General features: G+C 49.5%; 1 protein-coding gene and 1 long non-coding RNA gene across 3 annotated transcripts; one reads left to right on the forward strand and one right to left on the reverse strand.

The window, feature by feature from the left end:
* Window positions 1-1,193: 1,193 nt before the first annotated feature.
* Window positions 1,194-16,683, reverse strand: LOC118539242 (uncharacterized). 2 transcript variants are annotated; one of them, XR_013449965.1, is made up of 3 exons: window positions 16,625-16,683; window positions 14,377-14,544; window positions 1,194-1,662 (listed from the first exon to the last, which is right to left on the reverse strand). It is a non-coding gene; the product is annotated as an uncharacterized LOC118539242 (long non-coding RNA). The 2 variants fall into 2 exon arrangements; XR_013449964.1 differs by lacking the exon at window positions 1,194-1,662 and adding an exon at window positions 13,290-13,845.
* On the forward strand, window positions 15,359-21,836 carry HLX (H2.0 like homeobox). The gene is made up of 4 exons (XM_036097635.2): window positions 15,359-17,225; window positions 17,985-18,164; window positions 18,963-19,147; window positions 20,979-21,836. Exons 1-4 carry the CDS (start codon window positions 16,634-16,636, stop codon window positions 21,471-21,473), a joined length of 1,452 nt encoding a protein of 483 aa, XP_035953528.2. The 5' UTR covers window positions 15,359-16,633; the 3' UTR covers window positions 21,474-21,836.
* Window positions 21,837-23,560: the final 1,724 nt, after the last annotated feature.

Raw genomic sequence — 23,560 nt, forward strand, 5'->3', positions numbered from 1 at the left:
ATGTAATGAACATTGGGTGTTATATACAACTGATGAATCACTAAATTCTACCTCTGAAACTAATAATACAGTTTATATTAACTAAATTGAATTTAAATAATTTTTTAAAAACCCATTTGCTTCAAAAGAATCCTATATGCTTTTCAAAAAATCAGACAAATTATCTGCTTAACATTCCAGTCCAGGATTTCTAGAGAATAATATCACATTTAATAGTCTGAAGTTTAAAAATCCTTTACAATTTGGTATAGTTTTTGCCTCTTGGGTTTGATACCTCTGCCATTCCTCACAAATTCCCAAAAATATCTTTAACAATTAATCTAAGATTATACCTGAATGCTTTTCAACACTTTGGGACATAGGGAATCTGAGCTCAAAGACTGAATTTATTTAAAGTAGCTACTTTTTATTTTAGTATCTTCAATATTAAAGGGGATATAGAGGAGTGTATGGTATTGGAACTCCAAATTTGCATTAGCTGTTTAAAAATTATTTGCCATTTGAAATCCATTCTTGCTTAGAAGACTTGAATAAAGCGTTGGATAACTCTGACTTGTCTGGTATCAGCTGATATTACACAATTTTCATTGAAGCCTCGTGCTTTTCCAGCCTTCTTTTCAGACATAGATTTAGGAGTCTTATTTGTTACCAATCACGCATTTTAGAAAGTTTCCGTGGGCTCTAGGTATTCTGCAGCTACACTTAGAGGTTCCTGCCACTCTCTTGGATTTGATCTTGGTGACCTGATGTGATTTTTTAAAAAATTAAAGCCTATTGAAGAGCCCTCACCTCCCTGTACAGTCAGGCTGGCTTCTTCGGATACCTTCTTTTCTTCCACTGGGGTTAAGTCTGGAGTTTGCTTTGAGAATCTTCTATCGTCTCTGAGACATATTCTTTTTCACAGTCTCTGTCCATATGACGGAAGTTGCATTGCTCACACAATAGTTCCGTAGACACCTACATGTTTTTCTTATTATTAGGTAATGTCCAAGTTAACAAAGCACCGAGATATTTCTGCTTCAAACAAAGAAACAGATAGCCCTCATTATGGAGCTTATATTGAGAGTATTAAGAAGAGGAATTTCTTGAAACAAAATTAAGAATAACGTTACAACCAGAGAGGGAGACAAACCATAAAAGACTCTTAACTCTAACTGAGTATCAGAGAAAGACAAGTATCATATGACCTCACTGATATGAGGAATTCTTAATCTCAGGAAACAAACTGAGGGTTGCTGGAGTGGTGGTGGGGTGGCTGGGTGATAGACATTGGGGAGGGGTGAGCGCTGTGAATTGTGTAAGACTGATGAATCACAGACCTGTACCCCTGAAACAAATAATACATTATATGTTGATAAAAAAATTTAAAAAAAGAATAACATTACAACCAAATTCCCTACACAATTATATCAAACATATATTTCAAAGCAAACTCTAATGAGTTGTGACTCATCCTGCTCATCCCTGCTCATCGTAGGATTGGCTGTAGAGGGGCGCCTGGGTGGCTCAGTTGGTGAAGTGTCTGCCTTCGGCTCAGGTCATGATCTCCAGGTCCTGAGATTGAGCCCCACATCGGGATCCCTGCTCAGTGGGGCGTTTGCTTCTCCCTCTCTCTCTGCCACTCTTCCTGCTTGTGCTCTCTCTCTCCCAAATAAATAAAACCTTAAAAAAAAAAAAAGATTGGCTGTAGATTTTTGATTGGATACACATTAAGTATCGTTGCTCCCTCTCCCTTTTTTCACATTCTTGGTGTGTTTAGCCTTGAGACGGTTAACTGAGGAAAGCTGAAACAGAAAGTAAGCAGTTTCAACTGCCAGGAAAGCTAGATGGGCAAGTAGACAGGGCCACTGTTGCTGCACGCAGAAGCTGTGACCTCAGACTCCTGGTGGCAGCACAGGAAGTCAGACATCATTGGAGACAGGCTGACATGGGGGGGAGGGGGCTGTCCCCCAAGTGTAGGGAGTCCAACAATGGCTGTAAGGAGGACGTAGCACTTGGACATCCAGGTCTATATCACAAGGCTCCAAGTTCTCCTGGAAGTTTAGGGGCAGAGCCCAAACAAGTCAAGGCAAGCCACAAACTGAGAAAAAGGAAATATGGCCCAAAGTCATGATACATCTTCAATATATAAAAGTTCACAGCCAATAATAAGGAAAGCATGGAAATCTCCTCAGAAAGAAATGAGTGAGGACCAAGAAAAGGTAATTTTGATAAAGGGAATTAAAAACAACCTAAACCATGTGAACATGTCAATTGTATGCAGGGCCAAATACAGAATTAAAATAGTGGCCTTGAGAAACATCTTTCTTGTTTTGTTTTAATAAGACATGTTTTGTTTTAAACCACTAAATTTGTGGTAATTTGTTACTCAGTATAGAGAACTAATACACCATAGATTCATGGCAAATCTCAAGTAGGTTCTGGGCAAATATAGGGAGAAAACCAGATCTGACTTCATTAGTTCATATTTATGATCTAATAAATAACCATGCCAAGTTGAGAAGTACACTGATAAGTCCTAAAAAGTGATTCTTCTGTTGACACTGAGCCTGGGTATCTGTTGATACTAAGTTCAGTGTAACCTTTTGCCCAATTACCCCTCATTCTCAGCTCTATACTTACAGATTTCCTCCCGGAAGTACTGAGAGTTCATTTAGCTATTGAATATTTCTCAGTAAAAGAACAAAGCTGGTTAGGGGAGCAGAGCTGTCTCCCCTGTGTCTTGCTACCTCAACGTGATCCCTTAGATTTTGGAATCACCTGCTATTGACATTGATTACCATGTAGGACCAGTGACACTGGGGCCTTCTGCGTGTCCTGAACATCCTCTATCAAAGACTGAGAATCACAGACTTAGTAGGAACTGGGGGCAGGGCAGGGCAGGGCCATTAGGATCAACTAATATTGTGTCACTCTCATTTATCAAATAAAGGGCTAAGGCTGACAGTGTTTCTTGGAGTTTGGATTCAAAGCTGTGGACAAACTGCTTTGATGACCACACTTAATATTTTCCTTTTAAACCACCTCATATGACTCATCCTGGAATACTGGAGAAAGAGCACACACAGAAATAGAATGCATGAAACAAACAGTGGCATATATGGAATGCCATCAGAAAAGCAATGACATGTGAGGAAAGTAGTAAATGTGAAATGAGAGAGTTTCTGCAGATTTTCAGAAAAAGGACACTGGGGGCACCTGGGTAGCTCAGTTGGTTAGGCGTCCAACTCCTGATTTTGGCTCAGATCATGATCTCAGGGTCCTGGGATGGATCCCCGGGTCAGGCTCCATGCTTCCTGCAGAGTCTGCTTGTCCCTCTCCCTCTGCTCCCACTCCCTTCTTTCTCGCTTGCAAATAAATAAATAAATAAATAAATAAATAAATAAATCCTTTAAAAAAAGGAAAAAAAAAGAAAAGGAACACTGAACAAATATCACTAGGAGGAACTCATCGAAACGACCTTCGTGGCATAAGTGAGCTCAGTTTGAATTGTGAAAGAAATGGCAGATGTGGATTTGTCAGGATAGAACTATTTCAGCAGGGATGACAAAAGGGACAACACGCTAAGACGCATTCTGGTTCTCCATCAAACCAATAAATAGTGAACATTTACTATGTGCCTGGTGCACTTTATGGGAGAGATGGTGGGGAGCATGCAGATAAAGACTTGATCTCAGAGACTTTCTAGTCTGGTGGGGACAGACAGACAATAAACACATGTGAAAAATGAATCCCATAGTTCCAGGTATCTATAAACGCTCTGAAGAAAGTAAAATAGGGTGGTGTTATAGAGAGTAACAAGTGGGTTTCAGGGACGGCCTCTTTTGAAAAAGAACATTTGAGTTGAACGCTGAGTGACCCAAAGTAGATAGCCATACAAAACTCAGGGAAGGGTGTTCTCAGCAGAAGGAACAGCAAATGCACAACCACTGAGCTCAGTATGTGGTAGGGACAGGAAGAAGGCCAGGGAGGCTGAAATGCAATGAATGGTAGAGAATGAAGGGAAATGAAATCAGAGAGCCAGGCAGCAGGGAGCGGAGCAGAGAACAGACTTGATTAGGTAAAGGGAATCCGGCTGAGTCAATGAAGATGGAGGATTTCAGATACAAAAGGCTGGAAAAGACAGACTCTTGATCTCAGGATACTACTGTTCAAGGGGCAATGGTGGCTGGGAGAGAAAATTCTGGCTCCTTCTCTAAAGAAAGAATAAGAGCAAGGGATCAGTGGAAAAACGACGAGCCAGGGCCCCAGTGGCCGAAAAAGCAGTTACGAATCCAGGGTGCACCACTTACTAACTGTGACTTTAGGCAAGTTACTTGGCTGTTTAAAAACTCCACTTTTCCAAGTAAATGGAAATACTAAGGAAAGCTCCTTTCTCGGGTTGTTTTTGAAATCAACTGTGCTAATATCATTCAGAGCTTAGCAGAGTGTGGGGCCCTCGTACTCACTATTTTTATCTATCTAGGCATGAAGCAAGGAGCCTCTGAACCAAGGACGTTGGCAATAGGTTTGGAAACTTTCAAGAAAAATTTCAGAAGAGACTCCAGGACCTTAATGACTAAATTGTATGTATTACAGGGGAGGGAAAAGAAGGGCAAGGGAAAGAAGAGGGTAGCTAAGACATTTTTACCTCCCAGCAGAGTGGGATCACGGGCCAGGCCACGTGTGCGTGGAGCCTCCCTGCTGTCCAGGACACCTGCTGGTAACCAAAATCGACTCCACTCCCAAGCTGCAAAGGACAAAGCTGACCTGGATGTTGGGTTTGAGGGCAAGAGTAGAGGGTGAGCCGGTTTAGATAAATGCCTTCCCTGGCCTGTTTTCCAAACCACACTTCATTGGTTGAATATTTTAAATATTCAGGGTGATTCACTTTTTGTAATGCACAGACCCTGAATATAAACGAAGGGATTTCTCTTCATCTGCACATGTCAATTGGACATGTGATTTCAAAGAGCCTGATACAAAGGTGGTGGGCAAGGTGTGCCTTGTGAAAGAGGTTTCAGGCTAGTGGGGAGGGCTCCTGGAGTTGGACTTCCTCCTGACAAGGAGGAGCTGAAAACAGGGGACGTTTGAAGAGTTACTGTGTTTTTATCATGTAGAGTGGCAAACGTTCAAAACTACAAACATCCACTGTGTGAGAGAGTGGGAGAATTGTGCGCTCTTGCCAGAAGTCTGGGAAATGTAAGTTGAAATAATAATGAGATATCAATTTATGTCCATCAGGGAGGCAGGAGTTAAAAGGACCAATAGGATCATTGCTGGTGGGAATGTGGGGAAGAATAATGTCATAATTGGCAGCAGAATGTGATGTTACTGCCTTTTTAGAAAACAATCTGACATCTACTTCAATTTTTATGCATGTATATACATATATAAGTATATTATATATATATTGAAACTTACATGCACACTCCCCCCCCATATATAGAGAGAGAAACCAATATATATATATTGAAAAGTGAATCACACAAGGGTGCATATTGCAAAAAATATCACTGAAAATGACGGAAAAAACCCTAAAAACCCAATAAATGCCCATCAATATAAGAAAGATATACTATCGAACATTCACATTATGGAATATTATGCAAATAAAAGCAATGAGCAATGAACAATGAAGGAAAAATTAAGTTAGAGCCCATAATTTTCAACATGGAGGAACAAAGCCCTAGAAATAAATGGAAGAGTAGTGAAGTTTGCAAAGGAGGCCATGAGCCTCAGCAACACACAGAATGCCAGATGTTGATATCAAGACTTTCTTTGTCTCTGTCTCTGTCTCTCTCTCAGTTCTTCTTGGCTCCTTTCTTAGGCTTTGTCCTCTTCTTTTTTTGTAATTAAACAAAATTTTTTTGAAAAATTCTACTTATTTGAGAGAGAGAGAGAGAGCAGAGCAAGAGAGAGAGAGATAGAGAGAGAGAGAACCAGCAGGGGGAGGGGGAAGGGGCAGAGGGAGAAGGAGAAGCAGGCTCCCGCGGAGTAAGATGCCAGATGACATGGGGCTCAATCCCAGGACCCTGGGATCATGACCTGAGCCCAAGGCAGATGTTTAACCAACAGAGCTAGCCAGGCGCCCCAGGCTTTGTCCTCTTGAGGGCAAGATGGGCGTCCAGGCATATGTTTTCCTCAGAAGCAGTAATTCCAGGGAGAGGGAGAGATCCTCTCATTCACCTTCTCTACCAATCTTGGAAAAGGAGTCTGATTGGTTTCGCTCCAGTCTCATGCCTCTGGTTGCATGTCTGCTTGGGGCATACTCATCCTGTGCAGGGTCCCATGATTTACCACCTGCAGCTCTTGGGAGGCAAGTGGGCAGTTCCCAAAAGGAAAAGGTGCTGGGCAGGTCAAAAAGATAACAGGTGTCCACAATATCTGCCTAATCTTTTCTCTATGCATATTTATGTATAAACATAATTCAGCTTACCTTGTTAATGAAAAGATTCTAACATGTAAAGCATATTCCTATACTATTCATAAAACTTCTCATAACCTTCAATTTTTCATGATACTGATTGCATAGAAAAAAGGGGACCTTACCTATTGCTTTCCATTTTTCTGCTTTATATTAATATATATCAATACTATATTTATATACTACTATATAAAGCCAGACATCTCAAAGAAGGGGAAGACCCATGTGTGAGAAAGCAGGTTCTCCCTGTAAATAAACAGCCCCATTCAGTGGCTGGAATTAAGGAAATTGTCAAATTACCAGTAAAAGGAGTGGAGGGAGCATTATTCCCCATTTATCTATTGATATAATTGTTTGTGTGGCTAATGGAAGATAGGCAGGAGAATACGAAGACATCAGATGGGAGATCCTAAAACAAATCAATCTAGATAGGAAAGCAATGAGCCAATCCATTATGTCAACCATTAATTACTCTGTACATGTTTCCTGAGACCCTAATATGTATCTGGCGCTTTACTAACTTCACAAACATAGGCCCCGTCCTCATAAAGTTTAGAGTACGTTGTGGATAGGCTGAGGACAGGTAGTAAAGAAATGATGGCAAACTTGATGGGGACTAATTCAAAAAGGTGTTTAGAACTACAGGGGGTTAGCATAGATGGTGCAAACCTCACTTAGCTGGAATCAAGAGGGGCTTCTTTATTTTTTTTAAAATTTTTTAAAGATTTTATTTGTTTATTTGAGAGAGAAAGAATGAGAGAGCATGAGATGGGGGAGGGTCAGAGGGAGAAGCAGACTCCCTGCCGAGCAGGGAGCCTGATGTGGGACTCAATCCTGGGACTTCAGGATCATAACCTGAGCCAAAGTCAGTTGCGTAACCAACTGAGCCACACAGGTGCCCTAGAGGGCCTTCCTTAGAACGTGTTGTATAAATCTGACAGCTGAAAGAGAAGTGAGAATTGGCTGGACAGAAGGGGAATGGGAAGGAAAGCCGCCTACTAGGGCCCCAGGGCAGAGAGGGCATCGTGTGCTCCCAGAGTCTAGAGAAGGCCGACTCAGCTCTCAGACGGAGAGTGTAGACCGTGGAGTCAGATGGGGGTGGGCAAGGGGACAGGGCCTTATTCATGTGGAACGTTGTAGGTGACGTGTAGGGTTAGGGCCTGTGTGCTGAGGCTGGTGGGAAGCCACTGCAGGATTTGGGATAGAGGAGCGATATGATTGTAAGGGAGTTAAGAGAACGCTGGGTTTGTAGAATATGGAACAGATGGAAGGAAGGCAGGGGTGGCTGCAGGGAAGCCGGTGGGGAGGCTGCCATGGTAGTTCAAAGGAGGGATGAAGGTGGCCTGGGCTGAGGTGGTGGCCAGGCGATGGAGAGACGTGGAGGGGGGCAGTTTAATGTCCTTGAGAGTTGGAAGGCTGGTTAGATGTATGGAATGAGAGAGAGAGTCCAATATGATGATCAGGTTTTGGTTTGAAAAAAAACAAATCATACCAAGCCAAAAAAAAAAAAAAAAATGCCTTTGAGGCACTCAGTTGGTTAAGCGTCCCACTCTTTTTTTTTTTTTTAAGATTTTATTTATTTATTTGACAGAGAGACAGAGAGCACAAGTAGGCAGAGTGGCAGGCAGAGGGAGAGGGAGAAGCAGGTTTCCCGCCGAGCAGGGAGCCGGACGCAGGATTGGATCCCAGGCCCCTGGGATCATGACCTAAGCCAAAGGCAGACGCTTAACCGACTGACCTACCCAGGCGCCCCATAAGCAACCCACTCTTGATTTTGGCTCAGGTCATAATCTCAGGGTTGTGAGATGGAGCCCTGAGTTGGGCTCTGAGCTCAGTGGAGTGTGGGCTTCTCTCCCTCTCCCTCTCCCCCCTCCCCCTGCACATGCACACTCATGCGCGCTCTCTCTCTCTCAAATCAATCAATCAATCAATCAATCAATCTTTAAAAAAAGGTGCCTTTACCAAGAACCCTGGAGGAGAAACAGTTTGGAGCGGTAAACGGTGAGCTCAGTTTGGGCTAAGTTGAGTGTGAGGTACGAATGAGACAATGGGTAGAATTTTGAATAGGTAGCTAGATACACATGGAGAAGTCAGGGATCAAACCAGCTTGTTCTGAGAGTTTGAGCTTGAATTACACGGATATTGTCAAACCATTCATCCTATTCCATGGGTGAAGAAGGAGTCACCTGCTTAATTTTTGCTTCCTGCTCACGTGATTTCTTAGCCAAGATAAGTCTTCACTTAGCAATGTAAGTCCTTTTCTGAAATATTAGTATTCTTGAAATAAAACTTCTTTCTTTTGGAGATTTTGAAAGACACAATGAGCAAACAATCCAGCGAGGCCCATTAGGGAATTGAAGGGAAGAGGCTAATGTCCTAAAATGGCAGCTGGTTCTGTGACGGTTTTATTTATTTATTTTCAAAAATAATTTTGGTTTTTTTTCAAGATTTTATTTATTTGAGAGAGAGAGAGAGAGGGGGAAGGAGAGCACGAGCAGGGGGAGGGACAGAGGGAGAAGCAGACTCCTCACTGAGCAGGCAGCCAGAGGTGGGACTCGATCCCAGGACCCTGAGATCATGACCTGAGCAGAACGCAGATGCTTAACAGACTGAGCCACCCAGGCACCCCTCTGTGACGTTTTATATTAAATATACCCAACTTGTGTTTTGTTTTCTAAAAAGTGAGGGTCTTGAAATAGTATTATGTGCCAAACTTTGCCTTCCTTAACAGGCTAATGGCCTTCCCAACTCACCAAACCAGGCTTTTGTAAATATTGCTGTTTTGTAAATACTTTCTCTGTTTTGTAAATACTTCTGAACCTAGTAGCTTATTTAAGTGTGTCTAATTACAAATAAACACAACAATCAGCCCTGAGCTCAAAAGGACAAACACACACAACAGATCACTTTGAAGAAGCATGCATATTTTGTTGGCATCTCCCAATAAAGGAAGCAGCCCTGCAACAGAAAAACCATAAAGCTGGGTGTTCAATTAGCATCACGTTCTTCATCTACGAATTTATGATTGAACATGGTTATATTTGTGTTCTAATGCAATATGTTCTTTAACAGGAACTGATTAAAGATGGTCTTTTCTACCTCCTAAGCATCTTTAAATTCTCCCCCTAATCTCTATCAATACCTATCACCTCCTCTTTAGTTTAGGCTATCTCTATGTGTGGTGGGACCAAAGTTCTGTAGCCAGGCTGAGCTAGGTCGACACTGGTTAGTAGGAGGATCCCAGTTCCAATGAAGTCTTGAAGACCCAGGCTTGCCTTTCTGCTTCTCTAAGACCCTGATTCTCTTTCAAGACCCCTAAAGGTTAGTATTATAAGCCTTTGTAATACCTATGACTCAGACAAAAGAGCTTCCAGCCAGAAATACCTGTATCTAAAAGAAATAACTGTATAATGCAGTTATACTCTTTATATAACTATGAGCTTCAAAAGTGAAAGATTATTCTTATTGTGTAGTTTAACAGGGCATGGAAATCCTACAAAACTATTTGGTGTTGGTGGGAGGAAGTGAGTGGCAGAGCTCCAGTGTGGGGAGTACCCATTTAAAGCACTTGTAGACAGAGGACAGACCCGAGAAAAACTGAAATGCCATCCTCCCATCTCCCTTTTTAGTGCCCAGCAAGGAGCCCGTGTCCAATGCTCCCACGCTGCTCCCTGGGTGCACCCCCAAAGGCCTGTGTCCTTGCTTGAATCTCACGCTCCTCCTGGCTTCTCCCGGTCAAAATGGCTCCTTGCCCTCAGGCATTAGCACCATGAGAATGGTCAGACACATGAATTCATAGTACGATGCCTCCTCTCCAAAGAAGGAATCCTCCAGGAGCCGAATTTCAGCTACCTTGAGAGGAAGGGGAGAAAAGCATTGTGAACCCAGGGTCTTCCTGATACGCGTGGTCACAAATTCATGATGCAGTCACCAATCTGCCCTTGCTCGACAGTGTTCCGGTGCCAGGCTCTGGGTTAAACCCAGTTCTATCCTTCAGCCTCTGCCTGAAGCCAATGCACATTCTGCTTGAGGGCAAGAGTTTTTCCTCTGAATGAACCGTTTCCCCTGAAGAGATTGGCCAAGTGGTATGGCTCCGGCTGATGAGTCAGAGAATGTAGTGTCTGCTCCCTGCAACACCATTTCCCAACTACGTAACCTCGGGCAAGCCACTTAACCTCTCTGAGGGGCAACATCCTAGACTCAAATCGGGATAATAATACCTCCTCTGCATCCTTACGGCTGGTTATTTTAAAGAACGAGTGAGATAATAAATGGGAACTGGCCTTGAGATCTGTAAAATTAAGATATTAGTACTGAAGGGTGACAGCTTCCCTCACCCGGTCCGGTTATTTTAAACACATAATACAAGATCTTTCCATATTGCTGGCAATATGGAAGGAAACAGCTGCGGGTGCAAGCCAATTTTAGAAACCCGTGTTTTCGCAAAAGGAAGAGTCAACTTTCATCACAACAGCGTTGCTGGCACAAGACGGGCACTGCCAGACAACAATGTAGAGATGGCCCAGCAGGTGTCAGCAGAGAACCAAGTTTGGGTACTCCGCCAGCTCACCGAGGGGTGGAGGGGATGTTGGGGCCGCCGGCGGAGACAGGGTTGGCGAGAGTCTGCCGGTCCAATCCTACTGGGCTGCAGGTGGGCAGATTGGGACCAAGAGGTGGAAACAACTCTCCAACTCTACCTACAGAACTCTCATTGGCTCCAGGATCCTCTCCCTTCCAAGGGTCCCTCCCATTCCTGAATTGGACAATTCCGTGTCCCTCTCCGTCTTCAGGACCTGTGCTATCACTTGGAAAACTTGGCTCAAAGGAAAGAAAGGTTTGTTTGTTGTTTAGAGAAATATAACTTTGGGAGTGATTTCTTCTTTCCCTCTCAACACCAGAGTTGTTTTGAATGTATGATTTTTCACCTACACCTCCTTCTCCTACCTTAACATTGGGCTCACTCACAAGAGACCGAACCCCAGCTATTCAGATGCGGTAATTCAGCTAACCAATCCAGCTTCCACAAGGATAATGCATTGAGAGTGGGCAAGCGCTGTTTCAGAAACCAAACAGAACCTATTGAATGAAGTACCAAATCTTAATGTGTTAAAGATGGCCTCTCATAGTTTACTGTTACGGGGACATGATTTCACTGCAAATATATGTGAGTCTATGTTGCGGTGAGCCATGTTGAAATGGGTTCTACTCTTAGGTTTTATGAGGTCTGAGGTCTTTCCTGGCTGGGGGTGAAGGGGAAGGTGGCTTGGAGAGACAGAGAAGTAGCTCTTTGCAACAGGAGCAAACCCCAAACTGCTTGCTTGCCCTTCTGCCCAGTCTCTAAGACCCCTAGTGAGCACATGAGTGTGTGTATATGTGTGTATGTGTGGGGGGGGTTGGTACACATGTGTGCAGTGGTACATCCTAGGAATGGAAGGATGTGTGAGAAACTCTGTGAGAGGAAAGAGCAAATGGGATCAGACCCAGAAGGTTTTCTGAGGCTCTGAAGCCAGATCTGTGGGCTGGAGGTCAAGGGCACGGCCATGATCACATAAAGAGATGGCCACCTACCAGTCTGCTACACCTGGGGAATGAGAAAAAGGCAAAGGAAGAAATCAGTGACTATGGAACTTGTGGTCCTATCACATTGTTACTTGCCTTTCCTTCCCCATATCAAAGTCTAACTATCTTCAGAAAAACTCTGGAACTCTATTTAGTTCTAGAAGAACGAAAGTTTCCAGGAAAAGGGAGTTGGGGCCTGCTTAGAATAATCCAGGGTGTGTGTGTGTGTGTGTGTGTGTGTGTGTGTGTGTGTGTGTATGTGTAGCCTCTAGAGTCCTAAACTCCAGTATCTAGCATCCAAAAGGAACAGAGTTCCCATACCCACCACTAAATGTGAGCGCTGAGCCCCACAGTCTATAAATCTTGAGCTGGCAGAATGACAGCAGAATATATGCAAATTCCTGCATTACTGCAAATCTCTCATATCCTCAGCTGGGTAAGCTATGTTTCCTTTTCTTTCTGACTGTGAATATTTAATTATTTCCTTCTTTTTCTTTGAAACCAGGAGGTACTGTGATTGAAATAATATTCAAAATAAAGGCAGGGGGAGTCCCAAGTCCACAAAGCAACTGCTTTGCACATTATTTTGCCCAACATGTAAAAGGAAAAACAAAAGCAGATAGCAGATCTGGACATCTTAAGCCCTTGCGGAGTTACGTCACTGCAATAAACAAAGGTCTGCAGTCACTCTCTTTGAGCTTTTATGCTCAATTGGTGTGTATCTGTGTCTCCGGGTTTAGGACAAGAATTTGCACTGGTGATTTCAGTATGGGGGCTCTAAACACAGGGACAACCAAAGGGTAAGGGGACCCATCTCTTGCTCCGGTCAATGCATTAACCTCTGATTTAGGCCCCTTCTTTCAATCCTAGATCCCCATAAGCAAAATTGTTCCATTATAAAAGGGACCTTACCTGGCATTGTCCATTCCCAGTATGGTGAAATAGATTTTGGCTGTGTCTACCCAGCAAAAGAGAAGGGGAGAGTTGAATGCGTTAAAGACAGCCATGAGAATTGATCAGAAACCCCTACCTCTGCTGCTCTCTATTTTCAATTGTAATTTGCCAGCACAGCTTGGCGGCCTCAGACGAAATTGTCTTTACAGATGAGCTTCCTCAAAGACAGCACAGCCACATTTAAGCTCAAGTTAATTGGGTTAAGTGAGGCCCTCTGCACTCCTGCCGGAGCCGGGAGCCTCGTGGCTACCAGGCCCCGGGAAGCCCTCGCCTCTGCCCCCAGGGCCTCCCCGCCCGTCTCAATTGCTCTGGACCAGTTCATTTCGCCACAGCTCGGAGCCGCTCGGAAAGCAAAGATTAAAGGGGAAAGTCGCAGCTGTATATTTATATTTTCATTGCTAGAAGGGAATTGATTTCCGCGCATTTATTTTGGTAGTTGTAATACACAAGGGCGGATTTGCGTCACCCGAGCAACTTGTCGGTGGAGATAAAGTTGCACAAATATTGAAAGGGGAAGTGCTAGGAGTCATTATAGAGTTTTTCTCCGGAAGAAATAAGGATTTCTGCAGTATCCTAAAATACTAAGGCCGCTTCTATTTTGAGACCAATCTCGCAGGCACATCCGCTCATTTAGTACGAGTTTGAGCCCATCAAAAAACAGGAGATGACCTGAACTCCGGCGAGCCCGGGGTTTCCTGCTGCTTTCTTGGTTCTGAGGGGTGGGCAGTAGGGAGGAGGGGAGTCAGCGGGCTCAGAAGAGGGCGAGGGGCCCGCAGCGGCGAGACCTGATCCCGGGGAAGGGGTGTGTGTTGGGGGGCGGTGGGGGAAGCAGGGCGTCGCTTCACAGGTTTCCTTTTTTGCTTTTCCCTCCAGGAGCCCGGTGTAGGCCCGGGTGGCGCAGACGCGGTTGCAATGGAGCGGAGGGCCTGGAAGAGCAGGGGGCGCGCGCGAAGTTGCAATTTAGAACCAAGCCGCGGGCCTTTCGGGGACACAGAAGAGCGCGCGGCGGGGCTAGGAGTCCGCAAGAAAACCCTGATCCCGGGCCTCGTCTCCGCCCCGGCCTTGAAATGCTGCAGATGCGGATCGTGGGCGCCTCGGGACACCCGGAGGACCCGCGTTCCGCCTAGTCTGCACCCCGCGCCCACTCCCCACCCCCCCAGGGACGTGCTTATTTGGGGGCGAGAGGCAGGGGTGAGGCCTAAAGACGTCGCCTTTAGAACCTTGAGTTTGAACTTAGGCGCCGCTGTTTAAATGTTTGCAGTCAAATTGGAATTAGAAGTGACACTAGAAAAGAGAAGAAAAGGGGGTTTATGGCCGTCCCCACACACACTCGCACTGGCGACTGTCCCTGGGGGCTCTGAAGGCCGCGTCCTTCCAGCCGAGTCTCGCCATAGTCCCCGGCCCCACCTCCACTGGGGCACTTCAAGGAGGGTCCAACACCCCATGCGGCCTTATACCTGTCACTCCTTTGCCGCTGTCTAGAAACCGGACTGGTCTTCCTGGATCTGTTGCCCCAGATGCCCGTGTCCTCAGGCGATTCAACAACTCCATTCCATCTCTGGAAATAACACCTCTGTCCTTGCAGCAAGGAGCAAGGCACGAAAACCCTTTAGTAAAAGAGCGACCTAGAGAGGGGGAGAGAAAGACAGAGAGCCGATGGAGGCATGGGCAGGGGACAGGCAGGAGGGGATGTCCCAGTGCTGCATGGCCGGAAGTGATTGATCAGTGATTGATTACTTTCCAGGAGAAAGTCAAAAGCTTAAAATGACAGCATCTGTAACAAGAGGCTAGAAACCACTAGAAATAAATTTAATTAGCCCCAATCTTGAATTTGACCCAGGCATGGCAAGTTCAGTTGCCCTTCTGGGTTGATTTGGTAAGACCTCTTAGTGCTGAAGTGAAGTAAAAAAAATGTCACAGAAGCTTTAATGCAACTGTATTAAAAGTTTTTTGCGGGGAGGGAGACATACCTCAGAAGCACAGAAGATCAATTAGGAGATGCTTATTAGAGCAATCGAAAACAAAAGATTTCGTGGTTTCATTATTGTTATTATTTTATTTTCTTCCTGAAAATGTGCAAGAAGAGCTCATCTGGGTGGCCTGTGGTTTGTTTGGGAGAGGGGTGGGGAAATCCATTCTGACTGTAATTTAAAAGAGAAGGAATTCTTAAAATAGAGATGTTGATGTTGCAGAAAACCCCCACTACACCCACCCCCACTACACCCACCCTGCGCTCTAAAGACCCAAAGCAGGAATGGAAGGCGTCGGCCTCCACTGCAGCTTCTTTTGCGACCAGGCCCAAGGGGTTCCTGGGGAAGCAGTCACTGAATTGAAAGTAGTATTTAACCCCAAGGAAATGTGCTCTTGTGGGCACTTGCAAAACAATGGACCCCACGTGATCTGGGGTTGTGGTGGAGCTGGGAGGGCGACATTTCCTACAAGGTGCAGCGGCGGAGGGGACGCGCGTGCCGCTTTCCCGGGTTTCGGACGGCGGCCTGTATGGTTGTCGTCTGAGGCTCGGGGGAGGGTTTGGCTGCGTCCAAGGGAGACGTTCGGAGACATCCATCTTATTTTGTTTGAAAAGTTGCTCGTCCAAGTTGTCACTGGGTGACAGCTTGGACTAAAGCTAATTTGCGAACCGCCCCTCCTCTCTGCCCTGAGGATCTCGGAGGCAGCGCCGCGGACGCGGTGCTAAATTGGGCGGGGACTTTGGACCCCAGCTTTCTGGAGCCAGAGCTCAGAGCTGAGCAGCTTGGCAGCGGGAGCCCACGAAGGATGAGGACACCGACTTTCGGGATAAAGGCCGAGTGAAGAAAAATCAGGCCCGAGTGAGGTCAGGAGGAGGGAATCTAGGGGGCCGCCCCCGTGTTCCAGGAGGCGGGCTTTGCACCCGTGAAAATACACAGAAGCACCAGCTTCTCTGGGCAAGCGCTGGCGCTGGGACCAACTCTCTACGTCCGATGTCGGTTTGGAGCTGCACAAGTTAGGGGAGGGTCAGAATTCCCTGGAGCCGCCGCCCGGGCCCCTGCGCAGGGGACCCCGCTCAGCCCACGCGGCAGCAGCAAACACTTTGGCGTGGCCGGGGCGTGGCCGAGGAGGTGGGCCACGCCCCTCTTTCCCAATTCCCCTCTACTCCCCGCTCCCATTGGTCACGAGGATGGCCAATGAGCACTCGGATCGAGGTCCTACCCTGGGTCTGACTCCGAAGCTCCTGCCAAAACTTTGGGAGTTTTTAGAGAGGAGTTTTTTTTTTTTTCCTCCTATTACTTTTTTTTTTTTTTTTAAACTAACGGATTATTATTGTTGTTGTTTTAAATTTAGCTCTTAGGGCTTAGCTGTTTGGGTTTTCTTTTGGTGCCCAGCCCCTGTCTCCCCGGCTTCCCTGGCGTGTGCGGAGCCGCGGCCCCCGCCCGCCCAGCAGCTCCAGCGCCCCTCGCTCGCCTCCAGCCCGCGGGGAGCGCGGGCGCCGCGCCGCCTTTAAAGTGAGGCCAGGGGCCGAGGCTGTGCCCGGCCGGGATCCGGGCCTCGCCTCTTCCCTCGGTGGCGCTAGGGCTCCCTGGCCTGTCTTCAGTCCGGACGGAGAAGCGAAAGCGGATTGTCCTCGGCTGGGCTGCCGCTGCCTCCGGGACTCAGCGCGCTCCTCCCCGCGCACCCACCCACCCACTGGGCCGGGCCCGGCCGGGCCGCGGCGGCAGCTCGGCTCACCCAGCCAGAATGTTCGCCGCCGGGCTGGCTCCCTTCTACGCCTCCAACTTCAGCCTCTGGTCGGCCGCCTACTGCTCCTCGGCCGGCCCGGGCGGCTGCTCCTTCCCCTTGGACCCCGCCGCGGTCAAGAAACCCTCCTTCTGCATCGCAGACATCCTGCACGCCGGCGTGGGGGAGCCGGGGGCGACCGCGGAGGGTCTGGCGGGGGCCTCGGCCGCCGCCCTCACCGCTCACTTGGGCTCGGCTCACCCGCACGCCTCTTTCCAAGCTGCCGCCAGATCCCCGCTTCGACCCACCCCGGTGGTGGCGCCCTCCGAAGTCCCGGCTGGCTTCCCGCAGCGGCTGTCTCCGCTCTCAGCCGCCTACCACCACCATCACCCACAGCCACAGCAGCCGCAACAGCCTCCGCAGCAGCCACAGCCTCCGCCTGCGCCCCGGGCTGGCTCCTTGCAGCCCCCTGTCTCCGGGGCGCGGGTGGTCCCGAACCCCCCGCATAGCGGCTCGGCCCCGGCCCCCTCTAGCAAGGACCTCAAATTTGGAATTGACCGCATTTTGTCTGCAGAATTTGACCCCAAAGTCAAGGAAGGCAACACGCTGAGAGGTAGGTCTTGGGCGAGAGGCTGCAGGCCTCTGGCCACGGCCCTGGCGCACTCCCCGGTCCCAGGGCCATTTGGGATGCCTTTGAGTATTTGCACAATTAAGGACAAACCGGTAAAATGAGGGAGAAGAGAGTGAATTGTAAGAAGACTGTGAAACGTTAGGTTTAAAACTCACCTGCTCTGCGTTTAAAAAAAAAAAAAGATTCCAGGGATGCTTGAAAAACACACGTCACAGAATCATTATTCATAAAAATCGTTGGTGTAAATATTTGCTGAAATGACTATCATCTGTCTCTTGAATCATGTATCTAGAGGGAGAACTATATTAATTTGACAGGGAAAGCCCTTTTGGGGAACACTTTCCCTTCCATTTATCTGATTTCTAGTGAAATTCCACTCAAGGAATGTAGGTAAACAAAATAGACCCCGGGCTCCCAAGAGAAAGCGGAGTTGGGGCTCCTTCACTGGGGAGGGGGTAGGTCTGTGGAATTCTAGCCAAGCACCTGGAAGTGACTTCCTTTTGGCCATTTTATATAAAGCCCTTCCTTGCTGTATGTGTAGACGTGGACCTGTGGGCTACACGCACATTTTGCGCATCGCCCCTTGGCCACCGTCGGGAGAGTGGGGTTTTGGCGCGGAGACAAGGGTCTCTCGTGACTTCGCTCCAGGAAAACCGAATCGAGGGGGAGGGGAGGAACAACTCAGTCCGAGAGAGTGTGGCTTTGCCCGAGGTGTAACCAGCTCTTTTCCCTCGCCTCCAGACCTCACGTCCCTGCTAACCAGCGGGCGGCCCGCAGGGGTGCACCTCCCCGGCCTGCAGCCCTCCGCCGGCCAGTTCTTCGCGTCTCTAGATCCCATTAACGAGGCTTCTGCCATCCTGAGCCCCTTAAGCTCGAACCCGAGGAATTCAGTTCAGCATCAGTTTCAAGACACGTTTCCAGGTAGGGAAACCCTCCTGAGCGACGGCCTAACGGGGCAGGTCGACTGGCCCAAAACTGAGGACAGCTCACGTGGCCACCGCGGTGCAGCAATCCCGGAGTTGGTGAAGGAGGCTACCAAGTCCGGAGACAGAAACCGAAAGAGTTCTCAGATAGCTAGCTCACTCTTTTGTCGGCTCCCGGGGGGCGGGGGTGGGAGCGGTGGGGGACCTGGGGGTGCTGAGAAAGTGTGTGCGTGGGCGGGCGGGGCGAGGTGGGGTGAAGGGGCTTTCCCTAGTCTTTTCTCCGGAGAGTGGCTTGAAAATGCAGCAAGAGGTGTTGCTTTTTAACACAACACAGAGTTAGGAATGACCTCAAACACTTTGCCCAAGGGGGTTCCGTTTGCTCGCACGTTTGCAAGAACGTGTTCATACACACGTACACACACGTACACACACGAGAGTCAAAGCTGTCATCTCTCCATCCTTCAGGCCCAAGGGACAGTGTCGCCTACTTTTCGCATGCCCCAAAGGCCACGCGTTAGGTTTATGTTTTTTCCTTGGAATTAATCGACGAAGCGCGTGGCTTCTCCACGCCACCCTCGCTTTAGGCTTTAAGCCTGAAGTCTTAAAGAGCTGTGGGATTCCTCCGTAGGGAGGCCATTCCGCGTCTGCGTGAAGGACTTTCTGAATGGGGGCTCGACTGTTTAACGCAAAACACTTAGAAGCAGCACGGTGAGTCCCGGGCGCGCAGCCCGCGGACTGGGGGGCACTGACTCGGCCCTCCTGTCTTTCTCTCGCTCCCGCTCCCGCCCGGTGGCAGGTCCCTACGCCGTGCTCACGAAGGACACCATGCCGCAGACCTACAAGAGGAAGCGCTCCTGGTCGCGGGCGGTCTTCTCCAACCTGCAGAGGAAAGGCCTGGAGAAGAGGTTTGAGATTCAGAAGTACGTGACCAAGCCCGACCGAAAGCAACTGGCCGCGATGCTAGGCCTCACGGACGCGCAGGTAAGCCGGCTCTGCTCCCGCGCGCAGCTCCCTCGCGGGGTGGGGGGCAGCAGCGCGGCCTAGCCCCAGGCCGCCCTCCACCCCGGCCCACTCGGCCTTTGCCACGGAGACGCAAGGTCTTGAATTTCAAGAGACAATGTAGGCGTCGAAACTTGAGTCTGGCGGGGGGGGGGGGGGGGGATGGGGGGGGAGAGAAGGACGGAAAGAATAGCCCATCCCCAAAGATGTATGTCAACAAGCACTGCATGTTTATTTTGGCCAACGGGGGAAAGAACCGCGGAGAAAGCAAATAGGCCGCAGGAGATAATAATTATGTACTGGACTGTAGTGCAGTTCGCTGTAGGAGGCAGTTTATTTCAGAAGAGATAAAAATCCAAAGTCAAGAGATTGTTGTTGGGGTTTTTTTTTTTTCCCCTCCTCCCGTCCTTCCTCCCTCCTCCTTCTTCTGCTGCCGCTGGATTGTGAAATCCCCATTTGTGAGGAAGTGAAAACATCATTTCAAACGGAATGACTTAGCCCCAGCAGGGCGAGGAGTGCACTCCTCAGCGGCCAGTCAGTCCGATTTTCTAACGGCAGAAGCTCCTAAGAAAATCTCTGGTGGGGGGGGGGGGAGGGCGGGAGTGAGAGAGAGAAAGGAAAAAAGATTTTCTTAGAATACCCAAGAGCATTTCAGCAGGTTCTGCCTACTTGGGGTTCTTTGTTTTCCCAAGACAATGGCGAATCTATCGTGTTTGAATTCAATTTCTGAGTCCATTTTTTTTTTCTTTTCTCCAATTCAAGAACTGGACTTTTTGGGGGGTTTTGGAAATAGAAGAGTTACGGTTCTTCCATACCCCACAGCAGCGGGGCCTTTGCTCCCTGGGTGCTCAATGTTCTGAGTAGGGCAGAAGTCAAAGGCAGGCACCTTTTCATAGCTCCTTTAGGGCCCCCCTCACCCCCCTTTTCTTTCTGTCCTCCATTACACAACTCCCCTCCCCAACACACACTGGAAGAGCCCAGCCGTTTTCCACCAGCTGTGGATGTTATTTTTAAAAGGGAAGCTGGAACTTGTGTGAACAGCATTGGGTCCCCCAGGGGATTGTATATATTTATATAGATTCTCCACCCCATCCCTACCCCCTTCCTCCACTTTGCACAGGTTTAATTCCAGCATTTTCTAAGCCTGCAGAAGGATTAGTTTATCCCGGGCAGGGGCAGAGTCCTTATCAGCTTCTGAGTACACACATGCCAAGGAAATGCTCTTCAGCTGAAGGTCCAGCAGTGCCCCCACCCCACTGGGATTAACTCTTTGAACCCTCTTTCCCCTCTGTGCTTCCCACGGTTTCTCCTCAAGAAGAACTGCTTTTGTAGAAACTTGCCTTGGGTGGTAGCAGTCGAGGAGAGGACCAGCTTAGCAGGAATTCTTAACATTGGTTCGCCAAACCCTTGAAATCCTGGGTATATTTTTTTCTGGGCCAGGGGTCCATAATTTAATCAGATTCTTGGAGAGTCCTGGCTCAAGTGGGGTTAAGAAGCATTGATTTAGAGCAGAAATCGCCCTTAGTTTGAGGCCGAGGTGCAGGACTCCGCCTTTCCACAAGCGTCCAGGTCATTTCAGGATCAGGTCTGGAGGGCCACATTTTGAGAAACAGTCCTCGCGGTTCCGTAGGCGAGCGTCCCCGGCGATGTCGTTGTTTCCCTGGGCTGCCCCTCGGCCCCTGAGCCGAGCCCAGTGCCCGGTCCGTGGTAGAGGCGCGGCGGACCGGGGCTCCAGGCTGCACGCGAGTCGAGCGCCGAGAGCCCACGTCTCATCTCGGTGTCCCTTCTTGTCTCCCCACGTGCTGCGGCGCAGGTGAAGGTGTGGTTCCAGAACCGGCGGATGAAGTGGCGGCACTCCAAGGAGGCCCAGGCCCAGAAGGACAAGGACAAGGAGGCGGGCGAGAAGTCGTCGGGCGGAGGTGCGGCTGCCGACGGCGAGCAGGAGGAGCGGAGCCTCAGCCGCTCGGAGGGCGAGGCCGAGAGCGAGAGCAGCGACTCCGAGTCTCTGGACATGGCCCCCAGCGACACGGAGCGGACTGAGGGGGCCGAGCGGTCTCTGCACCAGACCACGGTCATCAAGGCCTCGGCCGCGGGCGCCCTCCTCCCGGCCAGCGGCGGCGGGAGCGCGGGAAGCGGCGGCGGCGGCAGTTTCAGCTTCGCCAGCCTCGGCGGCGGCGGCGGCGGCGGCGGCGGCGGCACGGGGAGTGGGGGCGGCGGCGCCTCGGAGCTGCTGCCGGCGCCCCAGCCCACCCTCAGCGGCGCTCCGCAGAGCCCCGAGCCCGCCCAGGCACCGCTGGGCGCCCTGTAGACTGCGTGAGGCCGGGGCCCCGGGGCCCGCGTGCCGCCCCCAGCCTCCCAGGGTGGGCTGGATTTTGCGCCTGCTTTGTGTTGGCAGTGGGGCCGGGGCCCGAGACGCCGCGGCGGCCTTGCCCACGGTCCCACCTGCCCGTCGCTGCCGCGCTGGTGCCCGGAGCCCGGGGCGGGGGGCGAGCTCAGTGCCCCCGCCCGAGGACCCCGCGCCGGCCAAACACTTCTCCCGGGCCGCGAGCAGTTCACACTGTGAAGTGTTGGACGCAACAGTTCCTCCCCGCACTCGGGGTCGTGGCGCAAAGACAAGCTGCACTTAGGACGCCACAAATTTGTAAATAAAATGTTTACTACGGTTTGTAAAGGCCGCTTGGCTTGCTGGGGCGCTGTGGTCGTTAAGATCGGGGATCTCCCACCCGGACCTCAGCCTCGGGGCACTGTAGGTCACAGCAGCTGGAGGTGGGGGACAAGTGCTTTTGGAGGGGGGAGCGCTGCAATCTCGGAGCCGCCTTGCTGCGGAGACTGACGTTGGGCTTCGAGCTCAGAGGCTTCCTTGGCCATAGCCTGCGCTCCCCCGCCACTGAACCGGTGCTCCACGACCCTGAGTGTGGCCAGAGGGCCATGGTGGCCACAGAATCTGTTGGGCCCCTGGGGCAGACGGCCTCTCCACCCTGAGTCAGGACACTGTGAGTGGGCCCGTGGCCTTTTCTTTGCTGGCGAGTATCCAGAGTTGGAGTGGACAAGGTGGTGATGCCGTGGGTGAATTTAGCCACAGTCGGTACTTACAAGGTGGGCACTCCAAGTCTGTAGTGGAGCTTTGCGGCAATTCTAACACAAGCCGCCCCTTGCTCCAGGATGGCTAAAGGGAGGAGGTAGCATCCTGGAGGAAAAGATAGACAAATCACAGTAGTTAGGGTTGAAAAGGCTGAGCCTGAGAAAGTTTTAAAGGTGCCCAAACAACCACGGGGCAGGGAGGTGACTTGTTCAAGGTCACACCCAGGCAATACCCCAAACCAGAGGTCAGACCTCCTGGCTCTCATTTGGCCAGTGATGGGTCTACAAAACTGCATCTCAACCCCATCCACGCACACTTAATCTTCCTTGCAGTTAGGCCCTGCAGGCGCCCAGTGAGTCCCTCTGCAGCCCCCCACCTGCAAGTTGAGAGGCTGCAGCTGAAATACCTGTTTTGCCTCCACGCTGCAACTGGGATGGGCCTTTAAAGTTTTTTGTTTTGTTTTGTTTTTGTTTTTGAAAGGCTGAAGAGTCAAACCTCTCTCCAAGACCTTGGCTCTCCTTTCCTCAAAATGAAATGTCCAGAGTTTGTATATAAATCTCTTTTGGGAGATTCAAAAACAGACTGCTGACAAACCTGACCGTGCGGGGCTGTTTGGCACTGAACTCTGGCCAGGGCACGAAGCTTCTTACAGGCCCACCACCCATGTCAAGAATAGGATGCTCTGTAGAGAGTGGTGCTCCCCCAGAGATGCTCAGGTCAGCTAGCCCAGGACACATCCCAGTCCCCTGGCTGGAGTGAGGGGGCTCCGAGCAGCTCCCTGATCTGGCTTAGCATCTTCCCCATTTTGACTCATTGACTTGAGCACATTAAAAGACCACCGTTTTAGAGTGGGGACCCCAGATTTAGCCTTTGCTGGCCTAGCGCAGCACAGGGGTGCAAAGCTGACCATTCCCTGCCCCAGTCAACCTCCCAGCCTCCAAAAGGAGCTGAACTCCTAGAGGAATGTGCATAGTGGGGAGGGGAGTGGGAGCGACCAGGGTGGTCCAGCGCAGGAATGAGAAGAGAGAGGTAGAGGGCTCTAGGAGGGACCTCAAGTTTAAGGGGAATGTGAGCCGGCCATTATCTTTAAATATGCCCAGAGTTTCCGGGCACAGCAGCCTCCCCACCTGCTTGGGTTCTAGCCCTGGGTGGGAGTGATTCCCCCACCATTCCGCAGGCTCTGCTGCCCGAACGGCAGGGTTCTCCCTGTACCTCAGTTTTGCCTTCACTATCGAGTTTAGTTTCCTCTGACCCCTGAAATACTGAAATTCTGTAACTGGGACATCCCAAGGACATGGAATTTTGAGGCACTT

Source organism: Halichoerus grypus, chromosome 7 (assembly GCF_964656455.1).
Source record: "Halichoerus grypus chromosome 7, mHalGry1.hap1.1, whole genome shotgun sequence".
Lineage (NCBI taxonomy): Eukaryota > Metazoa > Chordata > Mammalia > Carnivora > Phocidae > Halichoerus > Halichoerus grypus.

Excerpts from the sequence above, each read along its gene's own strand:
- HLX (XM_036097635.2), top strand. The coding sequence starts at position 16,634 with ATGTTCGCCGCCGGGCTGGCTCCCTTCTACGCCTCCAACTTCAGCCTC. Across the intron at positions 17,226-17,984 it reads GGAAGGCAACACGCTGAGAG|ACCTCACGTCCCTGCTAACC; the intron begins GTAGGTCTTGGG and ends CCTCGCCTCCAG. Across the intron at positions 19,148-20,978 it reads TAGGCCTCACGGACGCGCAG|GTGAAGGTGTGGTTCCAGAA; the intron begins GTAAGCCGGCTC and ends GCTGCGGCGCAG.